Source organism: Passer domesticus, chromosome 14 (assembly GCF_036417665.1).
Source record: "Passer domesticus isolate bPasDom1 chromosome 14, bPasDom1.hap1, whole genome shotgun sequence".
Lineage (NCBI taxonomy): Eukaryota > Metazoa > Chordata > Aves > Passeriformes > Passeridae > Passer > Passer domesticus.
In genome coordinates this window covers 2,060,633-2,074,423 of record NC_087487.1, presented here as the reverse complement: position 1 = coordinate 2,074,423, position 13,791 = coordinate 2,060,633, and the positions used below count along the sequence as shown (strand labels likewise).

Below are 13,791 nucleotides of genomic sequence, written 5' to 3'. Positions count from 1 at the left end.
GTCACACACCCGTGTCACACACCTGTCACACACCTGTGTCACACACCCGTGTCACACACCTGTCACACACCTGTCACACACCCGTGTCACACACCTGTGTCACACACCCGTGTCACACACCTGTCACACACCTGTGTCACACACCCGTGTCACACACCTGTCACACACCTGTCACACCCCTGTGTCACACACCCATGTCACACACCTGTCACACACCTCTCATACCCATGTCACACACCTGTGTCACACACCCGTGTCACACACCTGTCACACACCCGTGTCACACACCCGTGTCACACACCCATGTCACACACCTGTCACACACCTGTCACACCCCTGTGTCACACACCTGTCACACACCTGTCACCTCTGTCCCTCCATCCCTCCATCATGTCCATCACACCAGCCCTCCATCACACCATCTGTCCATCATCTCCATCCTTCCATCTCCATCCTTCCATCTCCATCACGCCTCTATCACCTTTTCATCCCTTCCATTCCCTCCATCCCTTCATCATCTCCATCCCTTCATTAATTCCATCCCTTCATTCCCTCCATCATCTCCATCACACCATCCCTTCCATCTCCATCCATCCCATCTCCATTACACCTCTATCACGTCCGTCACATTTTCATCCCTTCCATTCCCTTCATTCCCTCCATCAGCTCCATTATCTCCATCACACCATCCCTCCATCATCTCCATCCCTTTCATCTCCCTCACACCTCTGTGACCTTTTCATCCCCTCCATCCCTCCACTAAATCCATCCCTTCCATCATCTCCATCCCTCCATCATCTCCATCATTCCATCCCTTCCATGTCCATCCATCCCATCTCCATCACACCTCTGTCACCCCTATCACATTTTCATCCCTTCCATTCCCTTCATTCCCTCCATCAGCTCCATCATCTCCATCCCTCCATCATACCATCCCTTCCATCTCCCTCACACCTCTGTGACCTTTTCATCCCTTCCATCCCTTCATCATCTCCATCCCTCCACTAAATCCATCCTTTCCATCATCTCCATCATACCATCCTTTCCATCCTGTCCATCCCTCCATCATCTCCATCCCTTCCATCTCCCTCACCCCTCTGTCACCTCTGTGACCTTTCCATCCCCTCCATCTTCAGTTGGAATGGTGCTCTGAGATGGGGGTGAAGCTCGATTTGATCTATTGATTCCAGTTTTTCAGGGATGGAAATCTACTCCCGATTTTTAGTGAAGCCCTGAGCTGATCCAGAGCTTGGCAGCACCTTTCTGCCTTTACACAGCAGAAAGGCCAGAATCAGCCCCCTTTTGGGATTAAAAACTTCCCCCAATGTCACTGGAGTCACAGGAAAAACCCCAATCCAGCACACCAACTCAGATTTTTCAGGATGATAGAGGGATATAGGGTGTTTTTCCCCCCAAAAATAGAAATTTCCCAGTGGAATAAGATCAGAAAGAGACTTAAGAGATGTCCATGTAAGTATTTATTGGGTTGGAAATGTGGTGTGGTTTCCATCCCAGCACAAAACTGCATCCCAAACAGGCACAATGAGGCAGGAATTGCTGCTCCATTTGCCAGAGGCTTCACCATCCTGCTGGCTAAAGCTGAGGGCAGCAAAAGGCACCTCCTGCACTCCTGAGAGCCTTGCTCCTTACCTGGACACAGACATCTATTGCTTGATAAAGGAAAAAAACACCCTGATATTAAAAAAGGCAGCAAGTGCAGAGTTAGTCTGAAAGCCAGGAGTGTCCTACAGTTCCCTTTTTCCCAGTCCTTTGAGATTTTCCAGGAGGTGATTTAAAATCTAAATGTGTGAGCGGCTCCGCTGGTGGATTTTTGTTTTTTAAATCAGTAGGAACACTCAGGAATTCACTCCATGAGTTTACATTCAAGGAATTTGGGTGTGTGGGTGCACCCAGGATGGGTCCCCTCGAGGTGGGCGCTGCTGAAGGCTCCAGAACCTTTTTGAGGCAGCAGGAAGGATCCGTTCCCAGTGGCACAAGGCGCTGGAAAAGAGGATTTCACCCCTTGGGACAAGGCCGGGCAGGATCCTCAGAGAGGAACCTGCAGGTTTGTTTCTGTTTGCATGGAGAGAGCTGCCCATGGCTGGTGCAGGACACCACAGGGTGGATCTCTCCAAGACACCTCCGGGCAAAACCCACGTGGGATGGGGCTGGGAAGAGCTGCCAGGCCACGAGAGGAAGCAGTGGAGCAGAGAAAGGCTGAGCTCCAGCCCCTCGAGCCGCTCACAGCGCGCTCCCGGCGGCAAAGCGCGGCCGGATCTGGAAGGCCTCGCACTTCTTGTACTTCATGGTCAGCCCGTACTGCGGGGTGACGTCCACGTGCTCGCCGGGCCGCAGGCTGAAGCGCAGCTGCTGCAGCAGCGTGGTGAGGAAGAGGAAGATCTCCCAGCGGCCGATGGTCTCGCCGAGGCAGCGGCGCCGGCCCAGGCCGAAGGACAGCACCTTCTCGCTCTCGGCGCGGCTCAGCTCCCCGCCCGCCGCGCTCAGGAACCGCTCGGGCCGGAAGGCTGAGGGCTCCTTCCACAGCGTCCTGCGGGGGAGAAACACCAAACATTTCCTTTTACAGTTTTTAGAAGTTGGAGCGTAATGAAATGGTTATAAAAATAGAATTAGAGGAATAAAATTTGAATAATTGAGGTTAGGACAACATGAGACTGTAGCTATGATATTTTAGTGAAAAATCCTCTGCTAGGATTTTTCCTGTCCTGAGGAGCTGAGAGCCTCAGGAAAGAAATGTAAACAATAACTGTGTGCTGCTGTGGAAGGCCACAGGTGCATCTTCCATTGGTCCATGTGGATTGTTTTCAATTGGTGACCAACCACAGCCACAGCAGTCACAGGATTTTGTTATTGATTCCTATTCTATTCTTGTCTTGGTAGCCTTCTGATCCTTCTTCTCTCTCTGTTCTTTTAGTATAGTTGTAATGTGGCATTTTAATAGAATATATAACATAATAAATCAGCCTTCTGATGAAAATGGAGTCAAGCCTCGTGCCCTCACACAAGGGGCTGCCTAAACAAGATGAGACAATAAAAACAAAGAGTTACGGATATCCGGGCACCTTTTTCTGGGCAAAATAAGCTCAAAAAAGGACACATGTTAACAGAGGATTAACCCTTAAAAGCAACAGCTTGTTGCATATTCATACACCTCACATGTATGAGGTGCATAAATTCCATTCAAACATAAATATGCATAAATTCTATTCAAACAAAGGATTCTGGCTGGTCAGTGTCAGCTTCTTCCTCTGAATCCTGACAGAAAAAGTTGGTTTCTTCTGACAATGGAGCAATAAATTCTCTTTCTTTGAAAGATTTAGGTGTCCTGTGGCTGCTATCCAGGTGCAAGTACCTCATTCCTCTCTTTAAAAAAAGTACTTTACCTAGCATAGCTTCTATTTTGACATTGTGTTATAACCTAAAACTATATTTAACACACTACTTAAGGAAATTAATACAGCATAACTTTCCAACATAACACATACAATATTCATTTTAACATTTGCAAAAAGCCAGTCATAAAATAGGCATTTTTCACACTAGGACACAGAGGGGACACTGCTGAGGGTTTGGTCACAGGGTCACATAACAACTCATCCAGTGCCACCCCCTGCCATGGCAGGGACACCTTCCACCATCCCAGGGTGCTCCAAGCCCTGTGCAGCCATAGGAATGTTCTCCCTGTTGATGGAGTGACCAAACCATCCTTTGTCTCCTTAAAAAGGAAAAAAGCCCAGAAGTTTTTTTCCTCAATTAACAAAGACAGCTCATAGGACCTGGGGGACTTAATCTCAAACTTAAGGATAGCTAACGGGACAGGAGCCAAAAAGTCCAGCCTGAGTAATTTACCAGAAAAAGAAGAGAACAAATAAACTAATCGCTTTTGTGAGGTGTTTTACCAGGAGCAAGAACCTTGCACCTGGCTTGGTTTTTCTCTGTTATTTTGCCTTTTATTAAAACTTTTCTGTTTCCAACACCACCACAGAAGCCATCCTGCTGATTTTATGCCTTCTAAGGCAGCTGAACTGGGTGTGATAGGGATCTCCAAGAGCTTTGAGACCTGGCTCCAAGAGACCACACATCATCCAGCCTGGCTTGGACACTTCCAGGGACCCAGGGGCAGCCACATCTCCTGTGCCAGGGCCTCCCCACCCTCCCAGGGAGGAATTCCTTCCCAATCCCCCATCCATCCCTGCCCTCTGGCAGTGGGAGCCATTCCCTGTGTCCTGTCCCTCCATCCCTTGTCCCCAGTCCCTCTCCAGCTCTCCTGGAGCCCCTTCAGGCCCTGGCAGGGCTCTGAGGTGTCCCAGCTCCAGAGCCTGGGTTCCAGCCCTGGGGCACTGTGACAGTTTTGACACCTGCAATGGGGCCAGTGGCCAAAACCCCTCCTTGCAGAGAGTTTTGCAGCACTGTCTCACTCCACCACCCAAACCCACCCCTGGCAAGCTCTGGCCCTGATCTACAGCACCAGCTCGTGTCACACTCCATCAGCTCAGCCCTTTGAAACCCCAGCTCCAGGCTCGGGCTCTGTTTGTCTGGCCAGACACCAGAGATGGATTTAATTCCATCCATTTAATCCCAGCAGCCAGAGAACCTGCAGCTTCAGCACGGGATGAGCCAGCAGCCCTTCAAACAGGGAAAATGGGGACCAGGAGGGGTTTCTTGTTTTGAATCCTCTCAGCAGAACTGCCCAGCCTGTCCCGTGGCAGCTGCTGGGAGGTGCCAGGTGGGATTTAACAGTGTCTCAGCTGGGAATTTCTGCTGGGATACATGGAATCCTAAGAACAGCATTCCCACCCCACGTCCATGCAGGAGCAGGAGGGATATCAGAAGGTTTCTGGCCTCTTGGGGTGTTTGGGCACAAACATCTTGAGCTTTGATCCAAAACAGCCCCTCTGGGAACCCCTGCTGTTTCCAGCCTCAGCTGAATCCCTGCTGGAATGTCTCTGCTGGGAAGCAGTGGAGGGGCAGGATGGGGCTCTGCTTCCCAGTGCCCCCACCATTCCCAAAGTGGATTATCAGCAGCCACAACACGAGCCCATCCACTTCAACAGAGTCACGTCACCACATTTCTCCCCCTCAAAAAGGGGAGTGAGCAATTCCCATTGAGCACATCCAGAGCTGTCAGCTCGGATCACAAGATCTGCTGGGCAGCAGGATTTTCTGATTCCTGACTATCCAGCAGCCTGAGCAGCACATCAATTAGATAATCCCTGGTGCCAGGGAGCTGCTGGACCAGGGGCCAAGTCAAGCTGGACCAGCTCCATGCCCAGCAGAGCCGAGGCTGGGCTCAGCATCAAACCCACACCATTTTTGGTCCAAACTGCCCTTCCGTACATGATCCAGTAATTTTTTGGCAGGAGGATTGGCGTGATCTGAATGCCAAGAGCAGCCACAGCAGCCCGGATGAGCAGGGGGGTTTGGGATACTCACTCATCGTGGTTCACCTGCCACTGGTTGATGAACACACAGGTGTCCTTGGGGATGTAGTAGCCGTTCAGCACTGTCGCTTTTGTGGTGCTGAAGGGAACACAGGAGTTAGAGGAGATCCACAGCTCTTGACAAGCCAAAGACCAGCGAGTCCTGCAGGGGTTTCATCTTCAAAGCCCTATTTGTGCCCTCAGGACTGGCTAGGAAATACCCCAGATTGTATTCTGAAGGTTTAACAGTCTTGGTTTCCCTTTCCTCCAGCAGAAAAATTCCAGTTTCACCTCACAGCTCATTCCAGATTAGTTGTGATGTGGCTCCTCCCAAGCAAGGAAGAAATATAAACCCAGGGGTGCTCTGCCAGCAAAGGTTTGTGGGGTGAAACCACCCTCAAAACAAAGGATTCAACCCCACAAGGGCAACAAGCTGGAATATTTCCCCCTCACAGGGATCAAGTCCCCTCCAAAAACCCCAAAGGAGGCGTCGGCCGCTCCAGCCCGTACCTGTGTGGGATGGTGAAGGGCAGGAAGGAGGAATGCCTGAACATCTCCAGGATGAAGGCTTCCGTGTAGGGCAGCGTGCCCCGGTCCGACAGCCGCGGCCGCCGCTCCCGCCCGATGGTGCGGTCTGGGGAGGTGGAGCAGCAACAGGCTCAGACAGGGCTGAGCACACAGGGCTGGGCTCTGGGGGGATGCGGGTCCTGGACTCACCCAGCTCCTCCTGGATCTTCCTCTGGACGTCAGGGTACAAGGCAGCGTACATGAGGCTCCAGGACAGGGCAGTTGCCACGGTGTCAAAGCCTGGATGGGCGTGGAGGAGGTGTTTGGTGACCACAAGAGCACAGGTGAGTGGGTGTTTCAGATTCCACCACTCCAGATGTTTGCTCCCCCATCAGCTGCCACCAAAAAGTGCTCAGGAGGGCACCCAACAGCAGCTCCACACACCCAAGGGTGGCCAACAGGTCCACCCAAGGGTGGCCAACGGGTCCACCCAGCAGCTCCATGTCCCCACCCAGCCTCCAGCTTTGGAATTCGTCCCAAAGATCCAATGGTGCTCTCAGAAACATTCCCACCTGCCCCAAAGAGGTCGTTGACGATGTGGATGATCTTCTCGTCGGAGAGCTGCACGCGGGCATCCTCCCCAGCACTGTTCTCCTGGCAGTGCCCGATCAGCGAGTCCGTGATGTCCCGGATGTGCTCCTGGGGAGGAATTCACAGAAACACAGAATGATGAGGTTGGAAGAGACCTTAAAGACCATTGAGTCCAACCCAGCCCCAGCACCTCAACTGAGCCCTGGCACCCAGTGCCACATCCAGGCTTTGTTAAACACACCCAGGGATGGGGACTCCACCACCACTCTAGAACTTTATCACCCTTTCTATAAAAAAGTTTTTCCTGATATCCAGCCTAAATTTCCCTTGGTGCAGCTTGAGGCTGTGTGCTCTGGTTCTGTCAGTGCTGCCTGGAGAAGGAGCCCAGCCCCAGCTGAGCACAGGCACCTTTCAGGAGCTGGTGGCTCAGGGACACCATGGACACCCAGGGATGGGGAAACCTGCCTCAAATGGCTCGGGGAGGGAATCACTGCAGCTCAGAGGCCTCCAGGGGGCTTTGCTGGGTGGGCAGGGAGTTCTGGGTGCTGAGAATTTCACACTTTCTGTGCTGACAGACTCTGACTCCCAGGAGAGCACTGCATTTGACCTGAGGCTGTGGAGAAGGCTTCCAAAATTCATTGATAGCCCTGGGATTATGGGTGTGTGGTTGATTGGAAGTGTGTGATGTCACAGGGTAGAAAACAGAGTTTGGGGTTTTAGAATACAGTAATATATAGAGAGCAAGTGGAGGTTTTAGGGCAGAGGCAGGTTGTTCTTCTTTACCTTCTTCTTCCTGAGTTTGGGTGGTATTTTGGAATTGGCGATTTTGTAATTAGGTGTCATTTCTTAATTGGATAGTTTAGCCTTAAAAGAACTTATAACAAGAGATATTTAGCCATTTTGTGCCTTGTTAATGAAAGACTGCAGAACTCACTGCTGTGAGACTGCAACATAGACAAGAAATAAAAAACATCTGAGCCTGAAGGTGAATTATGGTCTAAAGAGCCTTCAATCCCAACCTCAACAGAGGCAGAAAAAGGAAGCAAAAAACCAGCAGCAGGCGTCTCCACCGCCATCGAGGGGCTTCCAAGCCCTTACCTTGTCAAAGCTGCTGTAGTGCTCCTGCACAATTTTCTGCACGAAGGCGTTGAAGCGCCGGTTGATGTCCTTGAAGACCTCCAGGGTGCGGCTGGGCAGGTAGCGCAGCACGGGGATGAAGTCGGCGGGGTGGCTGCCCCCAGCCACCTCCCCAAATTCATTGCCCAGGTTCACCAGGCTGAGCAGCTCCTGGTCGTCATGTTCATAGCGCTTCCCAAAGCACATGGCACAGATGACGTTGGCCACCGACACCAACAGGTACTGGTTGAGGTCGAACCTCTTCCCCTCCTCCATCACCTGCAGGAACTTGCTGACCAGGTACTCGGCCTCCTTGGAGACGTGCTCCTCCAGCAGGCAGCTGCACGACGACGTGGGGCTGGGCGCGATGGAGAAGCTCTTCAGGGCGCTCTGGGCCAGCTTCCTGCGCGCTTTCCACACCTCCCCGGAGTCGGGGCTGAACGCCAGGCTCTGCCCGTTGGAGATGTAATGGAAGCTCGGCAGGTCGGGTCTCCCCATGAAGTCGTCTCCTTGCTTGACCAGGGCTTGGCGGATGGTGTCCAGCCCGCTGAGCACCAGCACGGGCCGCGTGCCGATGCGCACCTCCATCACGTCCCCGTAGCGCCGGCTCAGCCGCGTCAGCGCCAGGTGCGGGTCCCGCCGCAGCTCCAGCACGTTCCCCAGCACGGGATAGCCCCGCGGGCCCGGCGGCCGCCGCAGCCCCTCGGGCACGGCCGCCTGCAGCCGCTGCAGCAGCAGGAACACCAGGCAGAACACCGCGGCCACCAGCAGCGCCTCGCTGGCCGACACCGCGCCGGGGAGAGCCGCCGGCCACATGGCAGCGTCCGCTGTCACCGCCGGCAGCGGCAGCCCTGAGGGAGAGCAGCGCTCAGGGGACAGCCGCGAGCAGCGAGGGGCTCAGCGCTGCGGCTGCTCCTCACGGGGACAGCGAGCGACAGCCCTGCGGCACCTCGGGGATGGAGCTGCCCCTGCAGCGCTGCGGGCTGCCAGCGCACAGCCTGGGGACCGTGAGTGCTCCACAGGCACCCACCCATCCCTCAAGGGGGACCTCAGCCCCTCAGAGGCTTTGTGGCACCCCTTTCCTGCAGCAGACCCCCGGACTGGCGTGCAGAACCCTCGGGAATAAACCAAAGGTGCGTTAGGAGCTGGGGCTGCTCCCTGGGCTGAGACACCTGGAGGTGCTCCTGGCAGGGACAGGGACAGGGAGTGACAGCCCTGCAGCAGCTCGGGGATGGAGCTGCCCCTGCAGCGCTGCGGCTTGCCAGCCTGGAGACCTGTGAGTGCTCCAAACACACCCACCCATCCCTCAAGGGGGTTCTCAACCTGTCGGAGACTTTGCAGCACCCCTTTCCTCACAGAAAACCCAAATCCCCATTGGCACAGCCCTGGCTCCTGCCCAGGGAAGACAATGTTGTAAAACGAGGCATGGAAAACTGCAGCTCAGCAAATCCCAGGGAAGCAGGAGCACAGGAACAGCAGCTCCTCCATCAATGTGGTTCCAGGACCACCAAACCCTTCAGGAGTCACAGCCACGAGGATGGACCTGCTGGCCACAATACTGGGGGACCTGGGGATGCCCCAGGGCTGCTCTGTGGGAACACACAGCTCACTGGGAGAGCAGGGGCACCCAAATATGATCTTCCTGGTCCTATATCCATGTTTAACCCCTCCCAAAACACACAAGCTGACCTTAACCTGTCAGAGACTTTGTAGCACCCCTTTTCCCGCAGCAGACCCTCAGGTATGAACCAAAGATGGGTTAGGAGCTGGGGCTGGTCTCTGGGCTGAGACACCTGGAGCTGTGACAGCACAGGACAGGAGAGGGGCAGAGCTGGGCTTCACTTGTGACTTGTCACACTTTAGGAAACTCCTCACATTAAAAACCGGGTTTTTGCTAGCCAGGAGTGGAAGGAATGGGTCCCCCAACTTTTTGTCTGAGTGCCAGGGAAGCAAAGGTGCTCTCTTAACCACAGGATCTTTCTTTTCTCCTCAAAAGATTTTTTCCAGAGCTCTTGGCTAGAGGAGAGCTGATCCTGATTTGAGGATCACCGAGCTGCCACCACTCACCAGCACGTGAAACACAGCAGGGCCAGGGATCGTCCCTGACATCCGTGGTGTGAAAAACAACCCTGCCTGCAGCGGGGCCAGCGGGATGGGTGCCCCCGCTCCCAGCTCTGCCAGAAACCACGGAATCATAGAGTCCCCCAAGTTGGAAAGGACTTCTAAGGGTCATCGAGCCCAGCTCCTCACGGGAAAAAATCCTTCTGAAAGCCCCGAGCAGGGCTGGGAAGAGTCTGGCTGTCAAATCCCCCCTTCCCTCGGGTTTGGCAGGGTGCCACAGCCACCCACGGGACACCTGCGGGGGAGATTCCGGGGGGCCCTGGGGACCTTGCACGCAGCCGGTGCTGCTCAGCCGGGACCCCTCCCCAGCCCTCGGCAGCGCAGGACCCGCGAGGGGGGCACGACCGCCAGGAGCCCCCAAAAGCTCCTTCCAGCAGGTGGGGGGAGGATGCTGCTGGGGTGGGAAAGGCAGGACAGCGCACGGCGGGGCTGCGCATCACCGGGGGGTGCTGGCAGAGCCCCCAGAGCCGTCCCTGGCGGTGCGGTACTCACCTCGGGAGCGGTGCGGAGCGGCGGGAGGGGCCCGGTCCCGCGGCAGGTGCCCGCTCCCCGCCGCTCCTGCTTTATATGCATCGCCCCGCGCGCTGATTGGCCGGGCCGCCTCCCGTCACGTGACCCCCCCAACTCCCCAAGAACTCCCCGGACCCCCCCAGGCCCCCCCAGCCCCGGTCCCCCCTTTCCCGGGGCTCCCCCCATGCGTGGGGTGCGGGACCCCCGCTCCCCGCGCATCCCCGGGCGGAGGCGGCGCGGCGGGCGGGGGCAGGGTTAGCGAAGGGAAAGGGGGTCCCGAAAAGTCGTGGCGTGGGGTGCGGGGGTGGGGGGGTGCCGGTGCCGCCCGTGGGTTCCAGCCCGGGGCGGGCATCGCGTGCGAGCAGGGCGGGATGTTTGGGCAAACCCGCACCGCCCCGGTCACTCCAGTCACGCTACCGGCAGGATCTTAAAGGCGCCGGGCCCGCGCCCCGCCGCTCCCCAGGACCCCCCCGGGGCCGGCCCGGCTGTCCGGCTGCCCCCAGACCCAGAGGGCTCCGTGCGGCCGCGCCCCGCTGCCCGCAGCCCCGGGACATCCGCGGTGTGCGGAGCCGCGGGGACAGCGGCAGCGTGGGAAAACGCCCCGGGCAGCGGCGTGCGGGCCCGGAGGGGGGGATTGAGGGATTCAGCCCCCTCGGGGCTCCGCGAACACGCGGGGATGGGCGCGGACCGCCCCCCGCGGGGTTCAGCAGCTCCGCGGGGCCGTGCCCGCTGTGCCTGCTGAGCAGAGCGCGGCCACCGCCCCGCGTGTATCCCCCCACAACGCGCTGCGGGACCACCCCACGGCTCCACGGGGACCCCGCGGGGACGTGGGCGGCGGGGCAGCCCCGGGGGTCACGGCCCTGGCTGCCCCGGCCCGGTTAAAGATTGTCCAGGTTCGCGTGAGAAGCCGCCGTGCCCTGTGTCACCTCTGTCCCCTGGGGACAGGGCGACCCGAGGGGCGAGGTGGGGCTGGGATGGGGCACAGGGCGCAGCCGGAGGGAGGGGCGGGTGTTCGGAGTCCGAAGGGGGGCTCGGGCAGAGTTTGCAGCCCCCAGCCCCGCTCCCCGCGGCGTGACAGGCCAGGTCGCTCCCTGCAGGGAGGACAAGGGGGACCAGCCCGCTCCCAAAATCTGTCCCTGTCTCCCGCAATCCTCGCTCCCAGCCCAGCCGCCACGAGGTGGGAGATAGGCCAGGGGGTCCCGCCCCGCCGGGGGGTCCCAGAGGTGGCATTAGGGACATCGCGTGCGAAGGGGCTCCGGCCAGACCCGGGAGGGCCGTCCTGGTCACTCGCAGTCACGCTATGGGTGGGTGGGGGGGGAAATGGATTTTAAAGGACCAGGGCGGTGGCCTCCCGTCCAGGAGCCTGGCCCGGGGTCAGGGCGGCGCCGGAGCAGCTCAGGAGCAGCTCCCCCCACGGCTGGCTGCGGGCTGGGGAGCTCGTGGGGGTCCCCAGCACTGGCGACAATCGTCGGTGTCTCTGCCGCAGGATGCTGCATCACCTGCGAGGGGACGGCGCTGCCGCTGTCATTTGTGTCCCCTCGACAGGACACGGTCATCCCAGCCCTTTCCAGCCGCGAGGGGAGTGCCACCTGAAGTGTCCCCTCTCAGCGCCCGGCGACGCCGAGCGGTGCCCGCCCTGCGGGGCTGCTGACCACGAGTGTCACCAAAGTGCCCCACGGCTGGGGACACTCGTCGGGGCGTCCGTAAATCCCGGCCGGGGATGGCTCTGGCACCTCGCACAGCACCGGGCACAACGCTCTGTGTGTCTGTCCGAGAGTCCCCGCGTCCCTCCCGAGCGCCCACGCCGTGTCCCCGCACAGACGAGCCCTGCACGCACGGAGCCCCTCCGTGTGCGGGGACAGGCTCGGGGACAGGCTCGGGGACAGGCTGCCAGCCCCCTCCGTGTCCCTGTGCGTGCTCGTGCCACGCATGCCGTGCCACGCGTGCCTGCGGGCACCGTCACCCTGCCGCTCCCGCCCGTCCCCGCACGCACAGCCCGATCCCCACCGCGGGGCCGTGACCCACGGAGGGGACAGCGACACCCGGCAGGGACAGGGGCTGGCAGCGCCCCCGCGGCCGCCCCACGCAGCGCCGGGGATCCGCGGGCTCAGCGAGGGGCGGCGGCCGGGGCTGGGGGCGGTTTTGGGGTGTTTTGAGGGTGTTTTTGAGGTGTTTTTGGGATGTGAGGCTGCCTGGCACGCAAGGCAGCAGCTCTTAACGCTGTTCTCATCAGGAGGCATCCTGCCCTGGCACGGCTTGGCAGCCACCGGGGTGGAAGAGGGTCCTGGGGAACCTCTCCGGGACTCTCCCCAACTTCTGCAGAGTTTTGGGATGCGATGGATGAGGAGTGGGCGGGTTCAGCAGCAGCACAAGGTCTGAAATGCTGCTGGGAAGGGCGGGGGGTCACTCAGCCCCCCAGCCCCAACCCTGCCCCATGCCGTGGGTCCGGGTAGATCCACAGGGATGGGAGATGCAGCAGCCGGACAAAGCCCGCTCCTGCAGCCTGCCTCCCCGAAAGCGATCCCAAGGGTCCTGCCGGGGCCGGGAGGGCTGCGGCATTCCCGGGAATTATCAGCAGGAATATTAGCAGCCGGCGTTTTGTAATTGTTCTTGCCAAACATTAATGAACGGCGTCATTGCTATTAACGAGCCTGATTAGACCAGATGTTGAAAGCCTTTATTAAATATTAGCTCAGCTTTTACCTGGGCCAAATTCCCCCTGGAATTTCCGAAGATTGAAGGAAACTTTGGGCCAAACCCCCAAGCTCGGCTCATTCCTGCTCATCCCAGCTGCACTTCCCAAACTGCCCCGCCTGGAGAAGCAGCCCCGCTGGCTCGAGCATTTCCCTGTCGGGTGTCACCCAATGTTTTGGAGGGATGAACACTGCCCCAGCCTTGCCCCGTGCTGCCCCTTCACCTCTCCTATCTGCCGGGCTCACCTCCTCCCCTCTGCCCCGCCACTCCTCCTCCTCCTCCTCCTCGCTGCCTGTTTGCCCCGGAGGAGCCGGGGGAAGCGAGCCAGCCGCCTTCTCACGCAAACCTGGCCAATCGTTAACCTGAGCCTGGCTCTGCCCCCGGCCAGGATGATCCTGCTGCCACCGCTCCCGGGACCTGCCCCATGGCTCCCCAGGGATGGATGAGCATGGCTGTGGATGCCTTGTCACAAACGTGTCCCCTCGCTCACAACCTGCAGCTCCCAGCACCTCCAGAGTGGCCATGGAGGTGACAGCTCTCTCTGGCTGCTAGGAGCAGCCTGGCCAGCCCAGAAAAGCTTTTTGGGGAAATGCTGGCACCCACATTCCATAGGCAAGCAATGCTGACAATGTGTCCTTCATCCTCCCCAAGGCAGGCTTTAGGGACCCCCTTCTTCCTCCCTGTCCTGGGGACACCCTTCTGCCCCCCCAGAGCAGAATCCAGGGCCTGGCCCAGGAGGAGAAGTCACCATTCATGGCCCAGAGCCTGCTGGAGGGGGGAGAGGCTCTGCCCTGGCTTCTTGGGCAGGCTCCAG

General features: G+C 58.2%; 1 protein-coding gene across 1 annotated transcript; it reads right to left on the bottom strand.

Moving 5' to 3' along the window:
- Positions 1-1,455: 1,455 nt before the first annotated feature.
- On the bottom strand, positions 1,456-10,300 carry LOC135280765 (cytochrome P450 1A4-like). The gene is made up of 7 exons (XM_064389031.1): positions 10,266-10,300; positions 7,635-8,503; positions 6,518-6,644; positions 6,156-6,245; positions 5,949-6,072; positions 5,452-5,538; positions 1,456-2,548 (listed from the first exon to the last, which is right to left on the bottom strand). The coding sequence occupies exons 2-7, from the start codon at positions 8,466-8,468 to the stop codon at positions 2,242-2,244; spliced, it is 1,569 nt and encodes a 522-aa protein (XP_064245101.1). The 5' UTR covers positions 8,469-8,503; positions 10,266-10,300; the 3' UTR covers positions 1,456-2,241.
- Positions 10,301-13,791: the final 3,491 nt, after the last annotated feature.